The sequence below is a fragment of the Trypanosoma conorhini genome (genome assembly GCF_003719485.1).
Source record: "Trypanosoma conorhini strain 025E chromosome Unknown Tco_14.4_contig_00078, whole genome shotgun sequence".
Taxonomy (NCBI): domain Eukaryota; phylum Euglenozoa; class Kinetoplastea; order Trypanosomatida; family Trypanosomatidae; genus Trypanosoma; species Trypanosoma conorhini.
Genome location: NW_021704167.1, coordinates 19,915 through 44,080, shown reverse-complemented (window position 1 = coordinate 44,080; position 24,166 = coordinate 19,915). Strand labels below are relative to the sequence as shown.

Below are 24,166 nucleotides of genomic sequence, written 5' to 3'. Positions count from 1 at the left end.
CCGCCTGTCCTCTGTGCTGCCAGCCGCCCCTTCTTCCCGCCCCCCCGTCCAGGTGTAGTCGCCTCGTCACGCCTTTCTTCGCCTGCCGCTGTGCGAGCGGGCCCTGCAGCCGCGCAGTGATTAGACACCGGATGTACTTGTCCTCCACCGACGTGTGCAGCGTGCACTCGAACTGATGCAGCAGAACATCCCCATGAGGTGCGCCTCCCTGCCCCCTTCTCTTTTCCCCTCCCTTGCCGCTTGGCTCTGCCCCGCAAGGGCCCGTTGAGTGGGATGCCTCGCCTTGCCTCGCGCGGGACCGTCCCAGTTAAGGCGCCCAAGAGCCACCGCTCAGCCACGCCGCACTCGGTGCCGTGGCGTTTTTTTTGTCCGGTGATGGGAGTGAGGTGCGGCGTGTGTGTGTGTGGGGAGAGAAAGAGAGAGAGTGAGTGTCTCTGGCCCTTATTGAGTGTGATCTTTTCTTATCTGCTTGTTGTGTCGCTACGAATATATGGAACTTTTTTCGCGTTTCATTTATTTGTTTACATACTCTTGTGTTAACGTACACCGTGTTGTTGTGCGTGCGCCGTCCTCTTCCTATTGTTCTGTCCCAGTGAATTTGAGGATACAGCGACGCTTGTACACCGCAGAACGTGTATTTTTTGTCTGTTACTGCAATGTCCGCGAGATCGATGTTTACGGGCTCGTCGTACTACCTGCCCTCTCCCATGACCCGCCCCGTGGACTCCAACGACAACATTAAGTTTGTCGTTGTAACAGGCGGTGTCTGTAGCTCGCTTGGGAAGGGGGTGACGACGTCGGCGACGGGCGCCTTGCTGCGCGCACAGGGGTACCGCGTGTGCAGCATCAAGATTGACCCCTACATTAACATGGATGCCGGCCTGATGAGCCCGTTCGAGCACGGCGAGGTGTACGTTCTCGCCGACGGAGGCGAGGTAGACCTCGACCTGGGCAACTACGAGCGTTGGATGGCGGTGTCGCTCAAGTCGAATCACAACATCACCACCGGTAAGGTGTTCCGCAAGCTGACTGAGAAGGAGCGTGCCGGGGGCTTTTTGGGGAAGACGGTGCAGTTGGTGCCGCACTTCACGAACGAGGTGGTGGACCACATCTTCCGCGTCTGTCAGGAGTCGGTGTGTGAGAGCGGCAAAGGGCCGGAGATCTGCATGATTGAGCTTGGCGGCACAGTAGGGGATATGGAGTCACAGCCTTTTGTGGAAGCCTTGCGCCGTCTTCGCTACTCCATTCCGCCACAAGACTTTTGCCTCATGCACACGACGTACCTTCCTGTTTTTGGTGGGGCGCAGAAGACGAAACCAACGCAGCACAGCTCTCGTGCTCTCCTGTCCCTTGGCCTTCAGCCGGACTTTCTGATATGCCGTAGTGAGGAACGCCTTACACAGGAGGTGAAGGAGAAGCTAAGTAATCAGTGTGGTGTTAAAATTTCCGACATTATTGGGGCGCCAAATGTGGATTGCTTGTATGAAATTCCTGTGGAGTTCACCAAGGATGGCCTGGTTGAGCGGCTGATGCACAAGCTACGGCTGCAGCCGAGGGTCCCAGCGGCGGAAGTGCCGAACTATGAAACATACGTGGAGTACACCAGGATCCTGCGTGACATTTCAAACCCGGTCGTGCGCATCGCCTTTGTGGGAAAATACGTCACAGGCGGCGGGGATGCGTACTTCTCCGTTCTTCAGTGCCTGGAGCACTGTCAGATTGCCCTGCGTGTTCGGCTTGACATCCTGTACATGGAGTCGGAAATGTTGGAGGGCCCCAATGCGGAGGAGGCCAAGGAGGCCATTCTCGAGTGCGACGGCATTTTTGTGCCAGGTGGCTTCGGTAAACGTGGGGTGGATGGCAAGTGCGTGGCGGTGGAGCTGGCGCGGCGCCACAACATCCCCTACTTTGGGGTTTGCCTGGGCATGCAGGTCGCCCTTATTGAAATCTGCCGTGACGTGATTGGCTGGAAGGACGCAAACAGCGAGGAGTTTGACAGCGAGAGCACCCACCAGATCGTGCGCATCATGGACTGCGATCGCCATAGCATGGGGGCCAACATGCACCTCGGGGCCCGCGAGGTGCACCTGGTGGAGAAGAACTCCATCATGTCCACCATCTACGCCGGCGCCGACGTCGTCGTGGAGCGCCACCGGCACCGCTACGAGGTGAACACGTCCTGCCTCGACGAGTTGCGTGCGGCGGGGGTGTTGATCAGTGCGGTGTCGGACCCGGCGCTTGGCCCGCACACGCGCGTGGAGGCCATTGAGCTGCCCGCCCTCCGCTTCTTCCTCGCCGTTCAGTTCCACCCCGAGTTCGTCTCCTCGCCGCTGGACCCGTCGCCGCCGTACCTCGCGTTCATGGCCGCCGCGGCGAGGAAGCAGCACGCGTGGCCGGCGGCGTGCGCCTCGCGCCGCCTCAGGCCGTCGCCGCCGTGCGCGTAGCGGGGGCGAAAACGGAAGAGCTGCAAGGAAGAAAAACAGCACGAAATAAAAAAAAAGAAGGAAACTAAAAATGCGGGTGAGATCTCACACAAACAAAGCAATAAACACGAGAGAATTAAACAGAACCAGAAGAAAAAAAAACACACACACAGGCATACTCTGAAAACACGAAGGAAAAAAAAAGAATGCGTATAAACGAGGTTGAAATCCTGCGGAAGCGGGAGAACTAACGAGGCAGAGACTTTTGATGAAACATCGTGATCGCCGCCGCGTCTCTTCGTCCGTCCCCCCCCCCCCTCTCTTTCCGTGCGTGTGTGTGGGTGTCGCTCTGTATGAGAGGGAGAGGGGCGGCCGTGTGGAGGCGGTGCGGGGGACGCGGAGAAGAGCGTCGTTCGCGTGGCCCCTCGCCATCGGCACCGGCGCTAACGGGCGCAGAAACAAGACCATAAAATTCCTCCAAAGTGACTGAACAAATCAGCAGTGGCGCGCAAGAGAAAAAAAAACACGCGCACTCACGTGAACAAATCAACGTAACAGAGGGAGTTAGGGTGAGAGATAGAGAGAAAATAAAAAAGGCGAGAGGAAGGGAGAGCACGCGTGGCTGTGCCCCTTTCTATGCACGCCTCGACGTCTACGCGGTGTTGTTGGCTGCCGGGAGCATCATGCGCCTTCAGTCGCCCACACAAAGCAGGCAACGTTGACCTATGCGTGTGTGCCCGCATTTGGTCCACTCATTCCCCCACGCCACCCTGTTGAGCCCAAACCATGTCACTACGAAATAGAAAAGAGGAAAGATATGAGTGTTAAAGCCACCTATAAGAAAAAGGTGAAGCGAAGGTGAACATATATCTCTCCGTCGCTTTGTTAGAATTAAAAAAGTGGATCTCGTGGCATGCATGGCATGGCCATATGTAATCAGTCCGTGTATGTGCATGTGCCAACTCTCGGTGATCCCTCGGATGGGAGGAAGGAGACGCAGGACTACGTATTCATATTTACTAGATGCGCGCATAAATTCCCGGGACTTCTGCCCCTCCTCCTTCTTGAATGCGAGTTGGCAGGAGTAGGTTGGGGGCAGGGAGGTGAAGGATGAACAGGCGACGAGGATTCGAAACGGATAATAACCAAAAAAAAAAGTAAAGGATCTTTGTCTGAGGGGTTGCCTTCTCTCCTGTCGGTGGCTCTTGGCTTGGGTTACTTGCGATAGGAAAGGCGAGACGACATCAACGCCAGTGAGAGATGAGGGATGTCGGAAAGGTGAAGCTGTATAACAGGAAAATTGAAAAAAAAAACTCTGCGAAAAGCATGCGTAAATAAAGTGGGAGGTGTGTGTGGGGTGACGCAGGGCGCGTAATGGTTTAAAGTAAATGCATTTATTTTGCCCTACGCGCCCTACTCGGTTGCGTTTTGGGCGGTCCAAAAATGACCCACACGGTTTTTGTCTCTTTATACCTGTGGCTGTGGCGATGGATGATGAGCTGCGGGGGTGTTATTATTATTATTATTATTATTATCTGGTTTGTCTCTTCCTCAGTCGTCAGGGTCATGTTTGTCGGCGCGCAAATCAGCACCGTGTGACGGCGAGAAACAGCAAAAAACTAAAAGAGAAGGGAAAGCCATTGCGTTAACCTTGCAGCAGAGATGCGCGCAGGGCAGCTTCCTGGAGTCCTCGTCAAGGACGGGGCGATGGGAACCCTTCTGGAGTCCTGGGGTGTGGAGTATGACAAGCTGGGGACGATGTGGTCTTCCTCTGTGCTTCTCTCAGACAAGAGTTTGGTTGAGCGCGTCCATCAGGCCTACGTTGGGGCGGGCTGTGACGTGCTGCTGACATGCACCTATCAAATGCACGAGGAGGGGTGTGCGGCGTCAAATGTGACCATGTCCGAGCTGGTAGATCGTGCCGTTCAAGCGGCACGTCACTGCATGCCCCTACGATGGCAGGAGGATGCGACAGAGGAACCTGCGGCAGACGAAAACAGGGCGAGTTTGACGGATGTTTTTGCCTCTGCGCTCTTCACCGTCCAAGGCGGGGGGCAGGACAGAGTCGTTTTGCTGGCGGGAAGTCTGGGCCCGTATGGTTCCTCGTTGCCGGGTGGAAAAGAGTACTCCGGCGACTATTCCATGCACGATGCCGTCATCAATACCTTTCACGCCCGCCGCTTAGAGGCGTTTTTGGGTCAAGTGGGTGAGAAGCGGGTCCTCAAGGTTGACTTCTTGCTGTTGGAAACCTTTCCACGCCTGGATGAGGCACTTGGGATCCTCGATTTTGTGCACCAGCACGAAAGCCTGCGTGCTGTGCCTGTGTGCTTCAGTTTCGTAGCGGCGCCTGTGGAATTGCCTCCTCCCGGCACTGCAGGTGACCGCGAGTTGGATGAGTGGTGGGACGCAGCCACCTCCGCCGTTCGCCTGATGGACGGCAACACGTTTGTGGGAGCGCTTGCTGCGTTGCGGCAGAATCGTGGGATGGCGTTGGCGGGTGTGGGGTGCAACTGTGCCGCTCCGCTGGAGGTAAGCCTGGTGGCAAGCGCTTTGCTTCAAACGAAGCGTCAGGAGACGGAAGCGCCGCTGGTGCTCCTGCTGTACCCAAACTCGGGTGAAATGTTTGCAGAGGGGCAGTGGAGGAAGTCACCACAGAGGAGACGAACTCCAGAGGTAGAAACACCTTTACTGCGGGATCTACAGCAACGATTGGCACACGGGGCTGGAAACGCGAAAACGTGTGCGAGTTTTGTCCTGCAGCTGCTACAGCAACGTCCCGAGGCGACAGATTGGTTGTTTGAGGTTGTCATTTGCGGCGCCTGCTGCCGATCGACGCCGGAAGACATCTCAGCCATAAAACAGGCGGTGTGTGAATACCGTCAATTGCAGGTGTAAGGAACTGAGGAAACGGAGGGCCGCAGCAGAGTGAACGATGTTTCAGGCTGGCTGTCTGTGGGAAAAGCGATTCCGTAATTAACTGCCTCTCCTAAAAATACGGTTTGAAGGAAGAAAGGGCGGTCAGGTGAGTTGGTGTCGGGCTATGCGCTGAACACTGTGTGGGGTTATTGCCGAGGAAGGAGTGTGTGTGTCTCTGTGTGTTAGTAGCACTATACACCTTCCACTGAGGGGGTTGAGTAGTTCCGAAGGCTTCCTGTCAATCATTGTTTGTTTGTTCGTTGTTTTTTGTCCTTTTCTTTCGTCTCGCTTCGCCCTCCCCCCCCCCCTGTTGTTGTTGTTGTCGTCGTTGTTTTGTGGTGTGTAGATTAACTCTTTTTGATGACTGATGATGTGGGGTCGTTTGCGTACATTGTTGTTAGAGTCATCGTTCGCATTTTGTCCGCCTTCCCTCCTCTCTCTCTCCCCTCTCCCTCTTTCTCTCTCTGTATGCGTGCGTATGTACACATCGATCTGTCTGTCTCTGCCTGGGCGGGAGTGCGCCTGCTACTTTGCTTTGCCTCTGCCCTGCTTGACTGCCGCCTCGCTGCCCGCCGGGGGAGTCGCAGGAGGGACACAAATGCTGCAACTCTCCCGGCGCATACGGGAGGCGTGCCAGCAGCGTCTCGGGGCCGGTCCCGACGAGGAGCAGCGGCCTGCGGAGGAACCGACACCGCCGCTGGCCACGTTGCTGCGGCGCCTTCGCGCCGAGGCGAGCGAGGCGTCTGTGCGGCAGCCGCTGGGGGCCGCGCTGCCGGCGGCGGCGACACCGCCGAAGCCGTTGAAGCCGGTCCTCTACCCCACCCCGGACGGTGCGCTTCGCCCGGCGTCTGTGGCGCCCGAGCGTCCGCGGGACTCGCGACGGGAAAAGTCATCGCCGAGGGTGCAGGGCGCGGAGGACGCCGGCGTTGCTGCGTGCATCCCGTCGCCGTCCTTTACGGCCTCCGTGGATGACGACGCGGAGGCGCCGCTGCGACGACGGCCTTCGCTGGCTGCAGCCGTTGACGGCGGCCTCATGGAGACACTGAGCTGCGTCTGCGCACCCGCCGCGGTGGGCTCTGAGACCAAAGCAGCGACCTTTACGTTGGAGGAGCGGGTGGAAGCACTCTACACTATCGTTTATTTGGTGTTCCACGTCGAGAGCGTTGGGCGCCGTGTGCGACTGGATGCCGCTGCGGCAAGGCGAAGAAGCAACGAGGAAACTATGGGCAACGCCTCGTTCATTTGCAAAATTGACCTCTTGCAGTTGTCTGCGACGGCATGTGATCTTTTGAGGCGTGTTGTGGGGTGGGCATGGGGAGCCGGCGGGGCACCTGGTGAGGAGGAGAGCGGCGAGGGGGTTGAAGCTGCAGGGGAAGCGCAGGCGGTGCGTGCCCTCGTCGCCGTTTCCAACGCGATTTCTATTCTGCTCGGCTGTCGTAGTCTACGCCACTGGCAGCAGGAGTCGGAGGCGGAGGCGGAGGCCTGGGAGCTGGAGGCGGAGGCTGCAGGGCAGGAGCTGGGTTGCTGCCTGTGCTGTGACGCGGATTCACTGTCGTCGCGGTCTCTTCTGGCGGCGCTCACGGAGCAGGGGTTGTGGCAGTACCTGCTGCGCCACGTGGCTTTTTCCGTCTTGCCGAGGTTGGGCGCTCCGTGTGAGCAGCACGCCTCCCACGTGGAGGGGCCCGCCGCGGGGGAGGAGGCAACGGACGTTTCAGGGGCCCGGCGGGTCGCACGCACGTTTGGCGTGCAGCTGACACTTAAAATGATGGCGCTGCTGTTTTTGCGGAGCACCGCTGCGGCAGAGCCGGACCTCTCGGGCGTCTTGTGTCGCCTCACCCCAGCAGAGGAGGAGGAGCTGGATGCACGCTGGCACCGTGCCTTCCCACGGGTCTGTGAAGGGAGTCCCCGCCGCCAACTCTCTTCGCTGGAGAAGCAGCTTGTGTTCACGCTACAGCAACTCTCAGGTTTCCTGGTGTTTCGCCGCTTCGCGTGCTACGCGGCGAATGCGATGCATTTCCTACTGACACGCTTGCTGTTTCTGCCTGCCCCCGCACACGTTGACGTCCGTGCCGTCCTGCTGGGCGTGTTCTTTGCGGACGAGCACTCTTCTTCCTCCCTGCCGCATGCGCCTGCTGCGACGCATGAAACGACGACGACGACGACGACGACGGCTTCCGGCCATCGCCGTCCAGACGACTCTTCTGCCGGTGGGCGAAACCCCACATCGACGCTGGTGGTTTCCCGCGCCCTTAACCACCTCCTGCACCTCGTCTCCTTCAACCTCGCCCTGCAGCGCGGGGAGGTGGGCCGCGCCGCCCCCGCGAAACCGGGGTCCGGGTATTGCACGGCCGCAACAGGCACCAAACTGACCCTCGCGGCGGCACTGCTGTCCGTCGTGCTGCTGCTGGAAGCGAGCCCGCGAAAAGGCAACGGGGGGGTGGAGGAGGAGCATGGGCCTCCATGTGCGTGCGGTGGGGTTTCCGTTGCAACGGTGATGGCGCGGCACAACGTGTACAAATGCTGCGAGGAATCACCGGGGTTTCAGACGGCGGTGTCCGCCGGCTTGGGTCGAACCCATCAAGTGATTCTTTTTCTGTCCGCCGTTGCTGCCCGGGGCGATGACTCCGTTGCCGCTGCTGCTCTTGTGCCCGTATCCACGCTGCGTCTTGAAGGAACACGCTTACTGGCGTTCTCGCACCTGGTTCACCCCAACCCCCCTCTCCCCGCGGCCTTGCATCGGAAGGCGGTGGAGTCGGAGGCGTGGGCCGAGACACTCACCGTCGGCGTCCGCAGCTCAGCCTCCATCACCGCCGCCGCACAGCGGCGGCGCAGGAAAGCAGAGGCAAGTTTTTCCTGCACTCTAACGTGCCCCGTGTGGCCGGGAACTCTGAAGCGTGAACATGAGAGATGCCCGGGCGTGCGACACGGCGGCGGTGGCGTGGGTGATCGGGCCCTTCAGGTGTATGTGAAGGCGCCTCAGCTGGAGGAGTTTGCCGGCGCAAACACGGCTAATGGCGGCGGCGCCCAAGCGGCAGCGGCTGCCACCCCGGAGGAGTCTCCACCCCCCATGTTTTTTGGGTATGAACCCGTGAGTTTAAGGGGCATCTCGCACGCAGTTGGCGGCGGCAGCAGTAATCACAATAACACCGGTGGAATTGCTGGTGGCAACGTGCCCTCCGCGCCTTCCTCCCTGGAGAAGAAGATGCCGCCGTGGAGGCTGGACACCATCTTTGTGAGCCGGGACGCTCGAAGCCCGACCTGCGTGGTTCACAACATGCCATGCACCTCCTCGCTTCAGCGCAGTACAATGACGTACACCGCAGCCGCTGATTTGACGATCGTGAGAGTACCATGCGAAGGGGATGCTGACGCCGAGGCAGAGGCGCAGCCCTTTGACGCCGTCATCCTTGCCTGCAGCACAAAGTATGGTGATGAGCTTCAGCTCCTCTCGCAGCCACCACATAAATTTATTCTCTCCAGACACGAGGAACAAGAGAGGGCCTCCTCAAAGCTGCGTGGGAGAAGCGAGGAAGGGGAGCTCTCGCAGTCCCGGCGTGATCGCCGTCGAAGAGCGGCGCGGCGGCGGCGGCGACCATCGCCGTCTTGGGCAGGACCCAAACGAGGAAAAGTTCTCCTCTGCAGTGTGTCGCGTCGTGAGCAGGAGGCTGCCGCGCAGCACTCCCCGTCCGGCACGGGGAAGAGCCCGCCACTCACGAAAAAGGAATTGGGTGCTTCGAGTGGAAATGACTCGGGGGGGCAAAGAGGCCATTCCTGCCGGGGCCATGGCAGTGACAGCGACAGCGACGAGCGCCACCGCAAGCAACACCCGTACGATGATGACAAGGTGTTCACAGACCTGGATGCCTATGTGGCCAGCATAAAACCGGTGCAGGCGGTGGACGTTGGCCTGCAACGCAGGGAGCAGGAGGCGGCGCTGCTGCAGCAGCAGCTGGAGCAATCAAAGGCGCGCGAGGAGGCACTGCGGCAACGACTCCAAGAGGTCACGGAGCAGCGTGAGGAACTGATAAGCGCCCTGGCGGACCGACGTGTGGAGGTTGAGCTCTGCCACAGCGAGATCATTGCGCCCCTGCGAAGGGAGGTGACGCTGCTTCGACACTCGCTGAGTTTGAGAAACCAAGAAATGAGCTCCGTCATCTCGCTTTGCCACACACTGCGGGGCGAAAATGCGTCCATGGCCGCGGTTGTACAGGACGTGCGCAGTAACTTGGAGAATTTGGTTCAAAATGCAAAGAATCACAAACACGGTGGTTAAAAAGGGCTCATCCGTAACTGTTGCCTGCCCTTTTTTCACACTCACTTTCTCTTCCCGCATATATGGAAGACATGTAGGCAGTGGGTGTCGTGTTGCATATCGTAAACAGTTTCATATGTGTTACTTTTTTTGTTGTTGTTGTTTTTTGTTTCCGAATTATTATCATTTTCAGCCTTCCCTCTCTGATATGATGTTTTTCTTTTCTTTTTTCTTTTCCCCCTTTCCTGTGTGTAGGAGCGCGTTCCTTTCCACATCTCTCTCCTTGTGTCAGTGCAAGTGCGGGATGAAGTCGTGTGATTCCTTCCCTGCCATTGTGCTCAGTTGCAGTGTGCGGCTTGTTGGCTGCCCAAGTGGGTGGGTGGGTGGATTGGGGGGTCTGTGCCGGGGCGTCACACACACACACACACACGTGCGTACCCGCCCTTGCCTCCTCTCCGCCACCTTATCCCGCCTACTTGGGCGCCTGGTGAAGGAAATGAAGCGCAATTTCACGTTTACCTTTTCTTCTTTTTTTTTTCCTCCTGTAGCGCCAATTCGGAAGAGCGAGTTGGCAACCAACATAAAAGGAGGGAACAAAACATTCTGCAGACGGAGGCGGCGTAAGTTTCCGCAAGGACATAAAAAAAAGGCGACATGGTTAGAATTGTGCCGGATGATTACTTTCCCACCGAGGGCGATGGGAGGCAGCCGGAGCCGTCGAAGGGAGGCCTGTCGACATCAAGCGACACTGGCGCCCCGGCGTGGCCCTTCTCGGGCCTGTACACTCACATCGTTGAGTTCGGGGCTCCCATGGATGAGGCCCTCCGTGCCGCCATCGACAACGTCACCTCCCTGGTGCTGGCGGATAAGATGGAGGCAGCAATCAGTGCCGTCGAGGACGCCGGGCTAAGCCTAGAGTTAGTCGCCATCAATGGGACACTGTTGACGATGGGCGCCAACGCGCTGCTAAGCGTGCTTGCCAAGCCCATGGAGCTTCTATTTCTGGAACTCCTGCGTGGGGGCGGGCCGGGTGACCTCGTGATGGCGTTTCAACGCGCCCTGTTTAGGAGCACCACCACCGCGGCCGGCGGCGGTGTACAGGAGATGCGCCCCGACAGCGCCGGTGAGTCCAAGGCTCTGGTGGCGCGCCTCTGGGCCTGCCTTTTCTCGCTAGATGCCGTCTGGAGGCGCTACGCCGAGGTGGCCATGGTTTTAGTGTGTCTGGGGCTTTGCCTGTTGATTTGGCTGGTGCGCCTCCGCTTCGCAAAGTACTTTGACAGCCTCGAACTACGGCTCTCTCAGCAGAACAATGGCACAGCTCTTTCCCACAGCTGCCAGGCCACGACTCCGCGGAGGGAGTCTGCGCCCTTACTTCCCCTCACGCGAGAGGGAGCGCCGGATGCGGACATGCTGCCCCCGCCTATATCCTACTTGCGCGACGGCGGCGACAGCCATCACTGCGGTGATAGTGGCGGGCCGCCCTCACTTTCGGGTACCATGTAGCGATAGCGCCCCGGCAGGGTTACGAAAAAGCAAAAGAGAAGAAGAAAGAAACGCGGGTGTGGCAGAGGAAGAGGAAGATGCAGCGAATGAAAGAAGTGGGGTGGCGGTGACTGTCAAGGAGAGGCGTGCATACGCACAACGAAAACAATAACAGCAACAAGAGTGATTTCTCTACATATCCTTGGGTTGCTTGCACCGTGCGGAGGGCTACGTTTTTTTTTTGCTTTTCCTACAGCTATGTTCATATTCTGCCTTGAGCCTTTTCCTCCCCCACCCACCCACCCACCACCAACAACAACAAACGCTCCCACTTCAACGGGATCTACGAGAATGACCGGCCGCACGGACACGGTTGAAGGAGACTCACACAGACAGGGGCGTTGAATCCCAGCTTGGGTGTCTGGCACGATGGCCACTAAGTGGCTCGTCGAAGCCCGCCGAGCGAGAGGTGACCTCGACGTCGACCTGCACAGAGGACGGGGGAGAAGGAGCGTCCGGCCCATGCGGAGTTGAGGAACACGCAACATCGATATCTGAGAAGGGGCAGGGCGAGCTGAGAGATGCTGCAGCTGCGGTTAGTTCGCCTGGCGGGGGCCATGGAGGCTGCTGGCCTCTGCACCGGCGACGACGGTGGGGATGAAGGTAAAAAAAAAAGATGTTTCCGTCGAAGTGAGCGAACTCACAGATCTCTCCCCCGGGTGAGAAATGGACTGAAGACTCCAAACAAGCCAACAGCTTCAGACGCTGCTGTGGGGAGGGAATGGTGCAAGCGAAGTGGTTTCTTTTTGTGGTGTTGTTGTTGTTGTTGTTTTGTTTATTATTATTATTTTCCTTTTCTTGCTTGGGAGGGAGGAGCCTGCCTGCATTTCCTGCACTCCCGACATCGTCAGCCACCGCAACGCCGGTTTCCTTCTCTTTCGCGTGCGGGTATTGATTGCCAGCCTTTCTTCGCATCTGAGTATTTTCCTTGGGGCAGGCGTGGGGCAAGTGTGTTTGGTTCGCCTTGACTCTCTCGAGCAGGCTGTCTCGCCCCCTCGCCGGGGCGACTTTGCCGCCGTTGCCTGGTTCCCTCGCCCGTTGTTGTTGCCGCTGTTTTGTGGCTGTTTATTTTATCTTCCCTCTTGTATTACTGTTGTTGTTGTTATTGTTTTGGTCTTCCTTCTATCCGCAGTGCTCTTTGGGGGAGGGAAGCGAAGGGGAGTGTGGTGGATAGAAGATGTCGTTTCTGCTGGCCATTGTGCGGATCACCGGGTTCGTCCTGTTCTTCCTCGCCCTGCTGCGTGTGAAGAAGACGCGGCTCCGGCACCTGCCCTCCCGCCGCACACGCGTCTCTCGCCACCACGGCGAAACCTGCGTCTGGATGGAGCGCCTCGCCAACGCCGTCCTCGACCTCTTTTACGCGGCGCTGCGGGAGGAGGGAAAGGCGGCGGGTGCGACGGAGCAGCAGGGTCGGCAGCCGGCCGCGGCAAACGCCCTGTTTCGGGGTGAGGCGAGTGGCGCCTACAGCGGGGACGGCAGTGGCGTTAAGGGGGCGCCGCGGCGGCTGCTGGAGACCCTTGAGGAGCGGCTGGAGGCCATGCTAGAGGACCGCGGCATCGCGGCAAATGCGGCGTGCAGGGTCCACTCCATCGGCCACCGGCCGCCCAGCGTGCGTGCCATTCGCGTGACAAACCTCACTGAGATGGAATACAACACGAGCATCCCCGCCGCTGCCGCTGCCGCCGCCGGGGTTGCCTCTGCGGCCGCAAGCAACCCTCCTCTGGCCGCCGCAATTTCCGGGAAGGCTGGCGCCACCGGGGCTGCGAACACCGCAGGTGCTGCCGCCGGAGGCGTCAGTAGTCAGGCGCCGCAAAAAGGGAAGCGCCGTCCCTCGCTGCTGGGGACGCACGCTTCAGGAGCTGAGGAGAAGGGGGAAATATGGGGTGCTGACTCCTACGAGGAGACGCTGAATGGGAGCATCGCCGGGTTTCCGGCGTCTGTGGTGGAGCTCGAGGCGGAAGTAGAATACGCCGGCGGCGCCGACGTCTCGTTGCAGGCGGATATTTGCTTGGCGCGTGGCAGACTTCTTCCGGTTTCTATTAGGGTGAACGAAGTAAAGTTCATCAAGGCCCACGTTCGCGTCTGTGCAAAACTGCAGTATGAAAGGGCCACCATGGATAGTCGGCGGAAGCCGTATCTTCAGTGCACGCTCTGGCTGGAGTCGGAGCCGGCTTTCTCGCTCAAAATGTCAACCCTCTTCACCCGCTACCGCATCCAGAACTTCTTTGCTGTGCCTTTGATAGTCAAGTTCCTCTTGCTGCGCTTCGTGCGGCATCGCATGATGCGTCCGAACGGGGCCGGCGTGACGGTTAACGTCCCGCTGCCGGAGAACATTGTGGACGGCGGAACGCAGATGTGGTGCGCCCCCGTCAATGATGCCGCAACAGCCGTGAGCTCCGCGAATGGCCGAGGTCCTTCACGTGGCGTTGCGTAAATTTAACGGCGCTTTCTCCTCACATCCCCACCCGCTTCGTTTATATATATTTATTTATATATTTATATATATATCCACGTCTGGGCGCATTTATGCGTGGAGGGGCGAGGAGCGTGCACGGCAGGCCCAAACGAAAGGGGGTGTGGACCGATTATTGCCCTCTTCGCCCTCGCAAAAGACGATGTCAAAATGCACTTTGGAGAAGAAGAAGAAAAAAAGCCATTTATCGAAGGGTTTTGAAAAAGGATAGTCCCAGGCATATTTGGTCAGGAAGAAAAAAAAGGGACTCGCCGGTTGCTTTTGATTTGCCGTTTTTTTTTTTCCTTTCCTGTGGACCAACTACATGTATGGATATATATATATATGCGCATCCGCGTGTACGCCCGCCTCGTACGATGCATTGCGGACCACGAGACGCGCACATGCACGCACACGCGCATCCAGGCACGGGCGAGGGCGCACCTCACGGCGCAGGAGTAGGAGGGAGACGCAAGACACGGAGGCGGATGGATGAGAGTGGGGGGCGGGGGATGTTTGGGGGAGGGAGAGGGGGGGGTGTGGGTGGGTGGTTGGGTGTTTGGCGGCCAAAACCCAACAAAAAACGAAAAGAAAAATAGTTTAATATAAAAACACACACACAAGTCGTACGATTTATAGTTGCCATCGCTTGAAGTGTCTAACATTTGCCTTAAATTCTTTTATCTCGCTCATGTTGTTTGTTTGTTTGTTTCTTTTTCTTATGGGCTCGTTGTTTTTCCTTCTTTTTTTCCACTCTCTGTCTTATTTGTTTGTCGGCTCTGTTGTTTTATCGTGCCCCCCCCCCTTCCCCCCGTTCCGCAAAGCTACTTCACAGCACCACAAGCGGCACGGCGCGGACGGCGGAGAGGATGAATGCGGCGCGGCGAAAGTTCATCAAGGACATGATGGCGCACTACCGCGCCTCCCAGCCGCCGGCGGATCACGAGACGATCCTGAGGGACTTGCAGGAGCGGGTGTTGGATATCGGCTTGCGCTCCGTCAACAAGGCGCACGTGGAGCTCTTTGGCTCGCACGTCAGCGGTTTCTGCAAGCCGACATCCGACGTCGATCTCTCCCTAACGTACCGCAACTTCTCGCCCTGGCTGCAGGGGATGGAGCGCGTGGATGAACAAAATAACAAGCGCCTGATGCGCTTCTCCAAGGAGGCTGCGGAAATGGGGATGGAGGACGTCCGCTACATCCGGGCGCGCATTCCCGTGGTGCAGTTCGTCGACAGCCTCTCGGGGCTTCACTGCGACGTCAGCATCGGGAACGTGGGCGGGGTGGAGAACTCCAAAATTCTTGCCGCGATACGCGAGGTGTTCCCGGACTTCTACCGCGCCTACGTTCACCTCGTGAAGGAGTGGGGCAAGGCACGGGAGGTGATTGCGCCGGAGCGATCCACCTTCAACAGCTTCACCGTGACGACCATGGCGCTCATGGTGCTGCAGGAGCTTGGTCTGCTGCCCGTCTTCGCAAAGCCGACCGGCGACTTTGGGGAGTTGACCCTCCCCGACGTCCAGCTCCAGTTGGAGGGCTTTCGGCTGCCGTCCATCTACGACTCGCTGCACGGGGATGATGAGAAGCTGGGCGAGGCGGTTTTTTTCTGCCTGCAGCGCTTTGCCGAGTACTACTCGAAGTACGACTTCCGCGCCGGCACGGTGAGTTTAATTCACCCGCGCCGGCACCGCAGCGTGTATGAGAAGGTGGCCAAGCAGTACCTGGAGCGCCTGGGGGCGAGGAAGCGGCAGGAGTGGGAGAGGCACCTTGCCGAGCACAAGGAGGATGGCGCCTTTGACGAAAATGACTTCTCCGCGGCGATGCAAAATGAGACGACGCAGCGCCCCAGCACCTCGCCATATGTAGTGGAGGACTTTGTGAATTACGTGAACTGCGGCCGCCGCGTGCAGGCAACACGCGTGCGACACGTGCAGCAGGAGTTTAACCGCCTGCACGAGATGCTGGTGAAGAACGAGGCAGGCCTTGATTTTGAGGAGGTCTTCCGTGAGAGCGACGTTGTGCCACGCTTCCACGGCTTTGAGGGCGTCGGTGCAAGGGACCCGCGCGTAAAAACGTTTCGCGCGCGTTAGCGGCTGGCTGCTTCTCTCTTGTTGTTGTTGTTGTTGTTGTTTCTCACAGAGTGTGTGTGTCTGTGTGTTTGCCTGTTTGTGTTTCTCTGCGGCTTCGTGTCACGCCCGATGGTAGGAGTGAAAATGTCGTAGACCCCGCGAGACGAAACGAGACGAAGAGCAGGAAATAAAAGGAAAAAAAAACACGAAGGGAGGGAAAACAGTAGGGCGTCTTTATTCTGGCTTCGCTTTTCTCCTCTTCTTTCTTTCTTTTATATACATATATATTCTTGGCTGCTTCTTGCCTTTGGCCTCCTGCCCGCGCCGAGGGCACGCAGCAGTGGAGGGACGGTGAGGCGCGGAGGCATGTCCGTGGGCCTCTACTCCCTGCTAGACGAGACAAATGTCAGCAGCAACTGCGGCTCCAGGGGATTTGGTCGGGTGCGGCGCCTACCGGCGATTCAGGTGGACTCGTGGGAGTTCCGCAAGCACGCGCAGGAGGGGTCTGTCATGCCCAACGCCCTCGTCGCCTGCGACGTGGACGGGGACGGGGTGGCGGAGATCATTTTTGGCACCACCGGGGGGCAGCTCATCGTGGTGAAGCCGGACCACCGCGTGCCGATCTACTCCCGCACACTTGCCGCAACCATCTGCATCGTGCTGTACAGCGCGGCCCATCGCCGACTGGTGGTGCTGACGCTGGAGGGGCAGTGCGAGGTCACCGAGGGGTTCCTTGTGGGCGGCGGCAGGCCTGCGCCGGCGGCCTTCTGCGCCCCTGGCCACACCAAGCGGCAGCAGGATGCGGCTCCCACGCCCCGCGCGGGGAGCAACAGCCGCCTGGGCAACTGCGCGAGCAGCCAAAACGAGGGAATCATGTCCAGTAATCCCTCGTTCACGTCTTCACATGTTTTCTGTGTGGCACCAAACTGCATTTGCGGCGATATCACGGCCGAAGAGGGCGCGACGACGGTGTTTCTCGGCTCCCAGAATTGCATATATGTCTACTCCCTCGCACCGGGGGGCGACTGCCTCGGATCACTCTTTCTGCAGGCACCTGTTACCTCCATGCGGTGCTTCACCGTGCCATTTGCCACCGAAGGCAATTTGCGCGTTCTCAGCACCCCACCAGCATCCTCAAAAAATGCAGCAGCGGAAACGCAGGTATTTTCTGACGATTCGGCTCCTGTCGGTGGTGGAATGTGTGGCGCTTCCTCCCAGCAGACGCAGGCGGGGGCCACATTGCTGTTGTTCACTTGTCAGGAACAGCTTGTTCTCCTCAACGCCTCCACTAGCAACGTGAGGCAGTGGGGCGTCTCGGGCCACTCGCGGTGTGTTGCGATGCAGGAGAAGACCGTCAGAGATTCCCCAGGAAAGACCGTCGTCGATGGCGCCTGCACGGCCTCGCACTCCCCCGCTCATAGAACGGTGTCGCTATTTCCGGATGACGCGGCTAACGCGCGAACGACGCTCCTGCAACCCCTTTGGCAGTGCTCGATGAGATGCATTTCAGAGCTGCAACAACGGCAGCCGTGTCCACGGACGGTGTCGGAGGAGGAGTGCCACGCGCAGGGCGGGGGGCGTAGCTCGTCGCCAGGGCGAGGCGCGGTCTCGTTGCCGGAGATTGCCGCTACGGCGGCACGAGAGGAAGCGGGGTCGTCGCCGAGAAAGCAGCGTGTGTTGCGTGGGCGCAGCACCCCCGCCGTTGCCGCTGCTGCGTCGCAGTTGAGAGAAGATAGTGAGACCGTGTGGGATGGCTTGGAACATGATCTGCAGCTTTCCTTTGCGGTGGATGTGGCGGTGGGGAGAAGCAAGCTGCAGTTCGCCATTGCCAGTGAGGATGGGCGTTGGTTCATCCTTGAAATGTCCCCCGCGGACGACGACACTCCGACGCAGGCGGTGCAGACGGTGTCAAGTGCAACCCCCACGGAAGCCGTCACTCATGCTGCCTCCAGAAAATGGGCGGCCGCCTCGATCCTGTGCATAGCGTCAGGTAATCTAAGTCCACAGTGGTTTCTGCAGTGTGTTCGTCACTTCTGCGTTGGAAACGACGAGTTCCGCGCCGTGCTTCTCTCCACGGACGGCACCTGCTACTTGGTGGACGGCAACAGCAAGACCTGCATTGAGTCGTACCTGAAGGCGGATGCCTCATCCTGTACAATCTTGCAGGATGGAGTCATGGGGAGGCCCATGCACCCATGCTGCGCAGCTCCCGGCCGTGCGGCAACAACGACGCCTACTACCGCCATCTCTTCTGCTTCCTTGCAGCCGCGAAGCAGGTTTGTGTGCTGCTGCGGCTGCAACTGTGGTACCGTAGAAACACGCAACGGCCGCAGGATCTTCCTCGTGTGTGTGACCGTGGACGAGATTGTGATTTCCTCGGTGGGCGGGGATGCGTTCCTTTCAGCGCGGCAGTGCCCGAGGCAGGAAACAGGCACGGGAGAGCGACCACTCGCGTCGTCGGGGCCTCTGGCCGTCGCCCACGCCGCAAACGTGGCTGCAGCTGGTGCTGGTGGTGGTGGTGGGAAGACGCATGGGTGGGGCGAGGTTTGCAGCGGGTGCGGCATCCCCACGGCAGGCGGTGGGCATGTCGGCGATGAGGTGGACAACGTGGATAAGGAAGAGGAGGAATTGATGTTAGAATTGGGCACCGCCTTGCTGGAAGCGGAGTGCTGCGCAGACCCGGTGTCGCTCTTCTCTCCAGAGGAGCGACGATTTGCCGCGCGTAAGCTGTGCGCCGCTGGCTACACCCCGCAGGAGTGGGAGCTGTTGCTGCAGCTGGACGCGGAGTTGTCGGAATGACCAAGGCACCAAACTCGGGTTTCCCGTCTTTTTCTGTCCCCCTTCTTTCTTACCCTCTGCCTCTCTGCTTCTGTGCATGTGCGTGTGTTTGTGTGTGTGTGGATGTGCCGTTGACAGCGTGCGTGACCTCCCACGAGCGGCATGCTCTGCACACGCGTTCCCGCCCTCCCCATTGTATCACTCGTCGTGCGTGGTTGTAGCCTCTTTGCGCGCGGGGTTCGGTGGGGAAGAGACGTTCACGTCGCCCCCGCAGCCGGCCGCACCGCGCAGGTTCCTAGAGAAGCGAGACGAGGCGCACGGGCGGGTGGTGGGGTCGCGCAGCCAAGCGACCGAGACACCGCCGCCAGCATGCAAAAAGAGGCTAGAGAGCAACAAGCCCACCAACACGTTCCGCGGCGAAGAACGGTGAGGCGGCAGGCCGTGGGCGGCGCCCTCCGGGCGCTGGCGGAACTAGATGCGAACACGCATGAAGCCAAGTGCAGCACCCCTTCTCAAGGGCAGCGGCGCCAGAGCCACGATTGGGGCGGGGCGCAGTTGATGCCGCCCCACCAAAGCACAGAGGCACAGCCCGCGACAAAAAATGCGTGCAAGCGTAGTCCCCGAAGTGTGACTCCGCTGGCCTCGTGTGCGATAACGGTGGTTTCGCTTAGCGCCTCCGACCGTGACGAAGATGCACTGAGCGAGGACGCAAGGGGAGATGGGTGCAGCAGTGTCGCACAGGGGGCCATGCACGCGCGGCGCCCGGCCGGGGCGGCTCGCAGGAAGGGCTTCAAGGGGAAGCTGCTGCCCTCCAACTTGGCGTCGCCGCCCTCACTATCCCCGGCCTCGCTTCCTCCTCGGGTGAGAGTACGCCCCGGCCGGCCCCAACAGGGACGCAAGCGGGAGTCGCTCACGGAAGAGGAGTTGGGTGCCTTCGCCGCGCTTGCCGCCGCTGACGAGGATGACGAGGACGACGAGGACGACGACGGCGACATCGGCGGCTACGAGGACGAGTCGGTCGTGGTGTGTCCCTTTCGACTTCTGGGCAGCTGCCTGAAGGGGCAGCACACGCAGCGGGAGCTGCTGTCAAACCACACCATCCACTCCCATCTAATGTCACTGGCCGGCCTTGTGCATGAGCTACGCACCGAGCAGCGCATCACGGAGAGGGAGTGCCAGCAGCTGCATATGAAAGTAGAGTCGCAGCGAATGACTATTGAACGATTGGAGAGGTGTGCGTTGTCTCAAGCCGCCGCTTCCGGCGCTTCCCCGCACCCCGAAGTCGCAACCCCGCACGAAGCGGGCTCCGCGGCCCCGCAGAAGCGTGCCGGTGGAGGCGCCGAGAGCCGTCGTGCGCCCGGGTCCGCTCTGTCGCCGGCGGAGGGACGGCCGGTGGCTGTGGCGCCGGAAACAGGGCCGTCTGACGCCAGCACGTCTCATGTCAAAGGGGGGTCGTTGGTACAACGCGTACGACGCCGCGCCTCCGTGAATGCGCTCGCTTTGGTATCGAGTGAGACGCAGACGGCCAACAATGCGGGCGGCCTCCTCGCCGACAAGGAGGAGCGCACGCGGACCGCAAAGCGTATGGCCGAGGAAATAGGCACCCCCACTGAACTGTCGCGTACGGCGCTGGACGCATTCTCACTGAACGAGACAAGTAGGGCATCCGTATCCGCGGCAACTACGCACGTCGGCGGGGGACGGCAGCTGAGTTCACCGAAGCGGCGAGAGAACACAGTGCGCGGGCAAAAAGAAATCCACGAGGGCGCCGCGGGGGACGCCAGCCCCATCACCGTTGTTGGCTCGCAGCAGGACGAGGTGTCGTCGAACGATGAGGTGGTCTTGACGATGGCTTGCAGTGTGCATCCCCCCGTAGACCCCACGCGGCTTCCATCCCCGGGCGAGGGTCGTGCAGGGAGCTCAAATTCTCTCGTACGCAAACGTCAGGAACGGCAAAGTGGGGCAAATGGCAACGGCACCACCGGCTGGAGCATCAAGAAGAGGCTCTACAGTTTTCGACACCCACACTAAGGAAGCAAAACACTCTGCACAGCACACCACCTCTTGTTGCCTGCAAAAACTCCAGTAGAAGCTGTCAAGCCACCCTTGATTCCAAGACTCAACTTAAAGGCATCCGTGTCTTAGGGACGCTGGCGGCTTCAAGTTATTGTTTTGCCTTGTATTTATTTATTGGGCCATTTTTATAACTATTAGCTGAATATGTGGAGTTGCTGTTTTTGGTTTTCTTCATGAGCGAGGGAGAAACATGTGTGCGGGCGGGCGTGGGCGGAGAGTGCCGGGGCCTGCGTGGACTCTGTGGCTAGATGCGGTTAAGCAGCTTCATTGGGTCGGCAGGCGTAAAAGTGGCTGCGACCCACACACAGAGAGGGCGAGGGGGAGAGAGGGAACAAAAAAAGAAAAAAAAGATGTGTTGAGGCTAGAGTAGAGGTTCAGTGTCGCGTGGGGGGTTGTGCCCCACTGGGTAGCGGGCGGATCACCCAGTGACAGCGACGGTCACCAGAGAGTGCTAAGAGGGGGCCTGCCCTCACTGCTGACAGCAATAATGATGCTGTTGTTGCTGCAGGCAAGGCCTTCATTTTGCTGTTGTGGTTGCCGTTGCTTGGTTTGCCCTGCGAGGAAGGGCAGGAGGGGAGGAAGGTCGCTCCTTGGGCATAAAAGGACCGCCGGTACCAGCTACCGCAACCGCAACCGCACGGAGGCAGCGATGGTCGCGGCGGCCTGGCAACTGTGCTGCGGAGTGCATTCCCCGCCAGAGCCTTCGATGCTGATGCCGGAGCCCCTTTCTCAGCTTCTCTTTTTGTGCCTATTTCTTTTTTTTTCTTTGTTGTTGTCTTTTTTTTATTTTAAATTTATTTTTATTTTTATTTTTTTGCACGGCACCGTGCACGCTCCATCGTCACTGGGGTGTGTGTCTGTGGGCTTGCGCGTAGCTGCTTCAGTGGCGGGTACGTAGAAACGGAGGAGGAGCTCCCACACAAAAGGAAGAAGCAAAGGAGGGAATAGTTAAAAGGCAGGAGCGTGGCTCTGTGCTACGGTCTGCCCCTCGTGTGTGTGTGTGTGTGTGTAAGAGAGAGAGAGGCCACAGGGCGTAGTGTAGTGAAAGTCGTGAAAAGGGAGGAGGCGCCTGGATGTATGTGGAGAAGGTGCGTGTTTATTGCCGGTTTCGTCCAGTGAACGATGGGGAGCGGTTTGCCGCTTTCTGCGTGGCCTTCGAGGGGGAGAGGCACGTGGTCTGTAAAACAGTAAAGCCTCCGTCCACGGCCCAACAGCAGCTTGCGGCTTCTTCTGGCCTGGCGGCAGATGACCCCCATTCTCTGAATGGGAGTGTGATTGTTTCAGACGCGTATACCTTCTCTCGCGTCTACCAGCCTGACACGACGCAGAAGCACTTGTACGACGATGTCGCTCGCCCCATCGTCGACGACGTCATGCACGGGTACAACGGCACCCTGCTAGTTTACGGGCAGACCGGGAGCGGCAAGACGCACACCATGTTCGGCGTGCATTCCCCCACAAGTGAGGGATCCGGGTCGATGGTGCTCAGCATGCACAACGACGGCGCCGGCATCGTGCCGCGTGCGGTGCGGCAACTGTTCCACGCCATTCACAGTGCAGAGGCGACGGTGGAGTTTGAGATTCGTCTGCAGTTTCTGGAGATCTACATGGAACGTGTGCGGGATTTGCTTAGTCCCACCGGGAGTAGTCTGCACGTGCGCGAGGACCCGACTGGGTTTTATGTGGAGAACTGCGAAATGCCCTACGTGACGAGCACGGAGGAGGTGCTGCAGCTCGTTTGTAGTGGGTTGCGTCGGCGCGTCACCACGGCGACGGCCGTTAATGACGCCAGTAGCCGCAGTCACTGTGTTGTGAGTATCACGGTGAAGAGCGTGGACTCCGCCAAGCACGAGGCAACCGTCGGGAAACTCTTTCTCGTGGACCTCGCGGGCTGCGAGAAGGTTTCGAGGACGCTGGCCGACGGCCTCCGGCTGGAGGAGGCAAAGCTGATCAATCGCTCCCTCGCCACCCTCGGGCACGTCATCATCTGCCTGGCGGAGAAGCACTCGCATGTGCCGTACCGCGACAGCAAACTCACACGCATCCTAAAGGACTCCTTAGGCGGGAACTCCCGCACAGCGCTTATTTTGTGCTGCAGCCCCTCACAACTGACGGCGCATGACACCCTCTCCACCCTGCGCTTTGGGGCACGGGCGCAGAACGTGTGCAATCGGGCGGTCGTCAATCGACAGTTTACGATGGAGGAACTGAAGGGCATGTTAGCACTTGCGAAGCTGGAGATACAAAGGCTGCGGCGTTTGCTTCGTGAACGGAACTGTGGCAGCTCCTCACGAGAAGTATCCACGGCTCGTACATGTTCAGAGCCGCGGGTAGGCAGTCACCCCCAACGCAATGAGGACTCGGTGGACTCTGGTAGCGTGGATGCCTTGCTGCAGCAAGCCGTCCGTGAGCAACTCTCCCTAGGAGACATGCGGGCAGAGTTGGAGCGCCTGCGCGACGCGCTGCGCGATGCGCAGTGCACAACGGATCTTCTCTACGCGCAGTCCGCGGCCCAATCTTCGCTGGTGCAGATTCTGCAACAGGAGTGCGCTGCATGGGAGGAGGAGTTTGCGCAACTTGCACGGGAGCTGTACGCGCAGCGCCGTTACGCGGAACACTACCGCATGTTGTTTAATGAAGCCCGAGAGGAGGCCAAGCTCGTGCCCATACAGTTGACCTCGTACTTGGAACAGCTGCGCGTCATCTGTGGAAAGGCGGAAGACCACGCATTGCTGCCGCGCCGCCACCTTGACCGGGCGTCGGTGGGTCGAGATTCGCTGCAGATCACAAACAGGAGTGAATCACTTCCCACAACCCGCGGCGCGAGCACGGCAATCGCAGAGGGCGCAGCGATGGCCATCAGCCCCACGAGTAGCAGGTGGTGGTCGCGGTCCAGGGATGCCAACTCGCCGGTTGCCAACCTGCCGCGCTACGAGCGCGCGGACTCAGGGAGGGGCGACAACGTCACCGTCGCCGTCCCCAACACGATGAGCGACGTTGAGGATAATGACTGGGTCGGCTGCCACAACCGCGAGGGGGAGGAACGGCAGGGCACGCTGCTGCACCGTATGGAGGCTATCGTGGAGGAGGTGGAGAAGCTGCGGAACCAGAATGGCGCCCTGATGCTGGAGCTGCAGCTCGCCGAGAAGAAGTTAGCCTTCCGCCACGGGCGCATTGAAACCCTCAAGCACGGCTTGCGGCAGGAGGGCGCGGCAAGGGAGGGGCTGCAGAAGGCGCTGGAAAATGAGCGGGCTATACACCGAGCCCAGCTTGAGGACGCACGCAACGATGCCTTTTACTGGCGGCAGCACTACGACTATCTTCTGAACAACTCTCACCTGCGCGGTGGAAAATACAACGGAAGGAGCAACACTGGACGCAGGAGCAACACTGGACGCAGGAGCAGCACACCAACGCTCGAGGCCGCGCTAACGTCACGGGGGCATCGTTCGCCGACGGATTTACCCGTTGGAACGGGCCACGGCATCATTGTGCGGCCGATTCGTGGTGGAGGGCATAAAGAGTTGACCTGATATCTTGTAACATGTGCTGGACAGAGCGTGTGTTTCCTCCTTTGCTTGGTTGGTTGGTTCTGTTTCTCCGCTTTCATTGTTATTGAGTGATAGCTGAGAAGCGACGGGAGTGGGAGGCGACGCCG

General features: G+C 59.3%; 9 protein-coding genes across 9 annotated transcripts, besides 19 other annotated features; all 9 read left to right on the top strand.

Annotated features, from left to right (window-relative positions):
* Window positions 1-656: 656 nt before the first annotated feature.
* Tco025E_02107 (cytidine triphosphate synthase) lies at window positions 657-2,444 on the top strand (the record flags this gene model as incomplete). Its single annotated transcript, XM_029369042.1, has 1 exon — window positions 657-2,444. The coding sequence occupies one exon, from the start codon at window positions 657-659 to the stop codon at window positions 2,442-2,444; it is 1,788 nt and encodes a 595-aa protein (XP_029230817.1).
* A 1,452-nt stretch (window positions 2,445-3,896) lies between these two features.
* Window positions 3,897-3,933: a microsatellite.
* Window positions 3,934-3,958: a microsatellite.
* Window positions 3,959-4,085: 127 nt separating this feature from the next.
* Window positions 4,086-5,318, top strand: Tco025E_02106 (homocysteine S-methyltransferase; the record flags this gene model as incomplete). The annotated part of the gene is made up of 1 exon (XM_029369041.1): window positions 4,086-5,318. One exon carries the CDS (start codon window positions 4,086-4,088, stop codon window positions 5,316-5,318), a length of 1,233 nt encoding a protein of 410 aa, XP_029230816.1.
* A 329-nt stretch (window positions 5,319-5,647) lies between these two features.
* Window positions 5,648-5,683: a microsatellite.
* Window positions 5,684-5,766: 83 nt separating this feature from the next.
* Window positions 5,767-5,805: a sequence feature (GA-rich).
* A 132-nt stretch (window positions 5,806-5,937) lies between these two features.
* Tco025E_02105 (uncharacterized protein) lies at window positions 5,938-9,612 on the top strand (the record flags this gene model as incomplete). Its single annotated transcript, XM_029369040.1, has 1 exon — window positions 5,938-9,612. One exon carries the CDS (start codon window positions 5,938-5,940, stop codon window positions 9,610-9,612), a length of 3,675 nt encoding a protein of 1,224 aa, XP_029230815.1.
* Window positions 9,613-9,728: 116 nt separating this feature from the next.
* Window positions 9,729-9,763: a sequence feature (A-rich).
* Window positions 9,764-9,962: 199 nt separating this feature from the next.
* Window positions 9,963-9,988: a microsatellite.
* A 14-nt stretch (window positions 9,989-10,002) lies between these two features.
* Window positions 10,003-10,021: a microsatellite.
* Window positions 10,022-10,245: 224 nt separating this feature from the next.
* On the top strand, window positions 10,246-11,094 carry Tco025E_02104 (uncharacterized protein; the record flags this gene model as incomplete). The annotated part of the gene is made up of 1 exon (XM_029369039.1): window positions 10,246-11,094. One exon carries the CDS (start codon window positions 10,246-10,248, stop codon window positions 11,092-11,094), a length of 849 nt encoding a protein of 282 aa, XP_029230814.1.
* Window positions 11,095-11,127: 33 nt separating this feature from the next.
* Window positions 11,128-11,172: a microsatellite.
* A 191-nt stretch (window positions 11,173-11,363) lies between these two features.
* Window positions 11,364-11,387: a microsatellite.
* A 486-nt stretch (window positions 11,388-11,873) lies between these two features.
* Window positions 11,874-11,922: a microsatellite.
* Window positions 11,923-12,170: 248 nt separating this feature from the next.
* Window positions 12,171-12,246: a microsatellite.
* Window positions 12,247-12,310: 64 nt separating this feature from the next.
* On the top strand, window positions 12,311-13,567 carry Tco025E_02103 (uncharacterized protein; the record flags this gene model as incomplete). The annotated part of the gene is made up of 1 exon (XM_029369038.1): window positions 12,311-13,567. The coding sequence occupies one exon, from the start codon at window positions 12,311-12,313 to the stop codon at window positions 13,565-13,567; it is 1,257 nt and encodes a 418-aa protein (XP_029230813.1).
* Window positions 13,568-13,608: 41 nt separating this feature from the next.
* Window positions 13,609-13,641: a microsatellite.
* A 424-nt stretch (window positions 13,642-14,065) lies between these two features.
* Window positions 14,066-14,143: a microsatellite.
* A 311-nt stretch (window positions 14,144-14,454) lies between these two features.
* Tco025E_02102 (mitochondrial editosome-like complex associated TUTase) lies at window positions 14,455-15,675 on the top strand (the record flags this gene model as incomplete). The annotated part of the gene is made up of 1 exon (XM_029369037.1): window positions 14,455-15,675. The coding sequence occupies one exon, from the start codon at window positions 14,455-14,457 to the stop codon at window positions 15,673-15,675; it is 1,221 nt and encodes a 406-aa protein (XP_029230812.1).
* An 18-nt stretch (window positions 15,676-15,693) lies between these two features.
* Window positions 15,694-15,716: a microsatellite.
* A 9-nt stretch (window positions 15,717-15,725) lies between these two features.
* Window positions 15,726-15,757: a microsatellite.
* Window positions 15,758-15,885: 128 nt separating this feature from the next.
* Window positions 15,886-15,927: a sequence feature (A-rich).
* Window positions 15,928-16,020: 93 nt separating this feature from the next.
* On the top strand, window positions 16,021-18,453 carry Tco025E_02101 (putative FG-GAP repeat protein; the record flags this gene model as incomplete). The annotated part of the gene is made up of 1 exon (XM_029369036.1): window positions 16,021-18,453. One exon carries the CDS (start codon window positions 16,021-16,023, stop codon window positions 18,451-18,453), a length of 2,433 nt encoding a protein of 810 aa, XP_029230811.1.
* Window positions 18,454-18,524: 71 nt separating this feature from the next.
* Window positions 18,525-18,560: a microsatellite.
* Window positions 18,561-18,594: 34 nt separating this feature from the next.
* Tco025E_02100 (uncharacterized protein) lies at window positions 18,595-20,463 on the top strand (the record flags this gene model as incomplete). The annotated part of the gene is made up of 1 exon (XM_029369035.1): window positions 18,595-20,463. The coding sequence occupies one exon, from the start codon at window positions 18,595-18,597 to the stop codon at window positions 20,461-20,463; it is 1,869 nt and encodes a 622-aa protein (XP_029230810.1).
* A 796-nt stretch (window positions 20,464-21,259) lies between these two features.
* Window positions 21,260-21,324: a sequence feature (A-rich).
* A 174-nt stretch (window positions 21,325-21,498) lies between these two features.
* Window positions 21,499-21,518: a microsatellite.
* A 63-nt stretch (window positions 21,519-21,581) lies between these two features.
* Window positions 21,582-24,041, top strand: Tco025E_02099 (kinesin heavy chain; the record flags this gene model as incomplete). The annotated part of the gene is made up of 1 exon (XM_029369034.1): window positions 21,582-24,041. The coding sequence occupies one exon, from the start codon at window positions 21,582-21,584 to the stop codon at window positions 24,039-24,041; it is 2,460 nt and encodes an 819-aa protein (XP_029230809.1).
* Window positions 24,042-24,166: the final 125 nt, after the last annotated feature.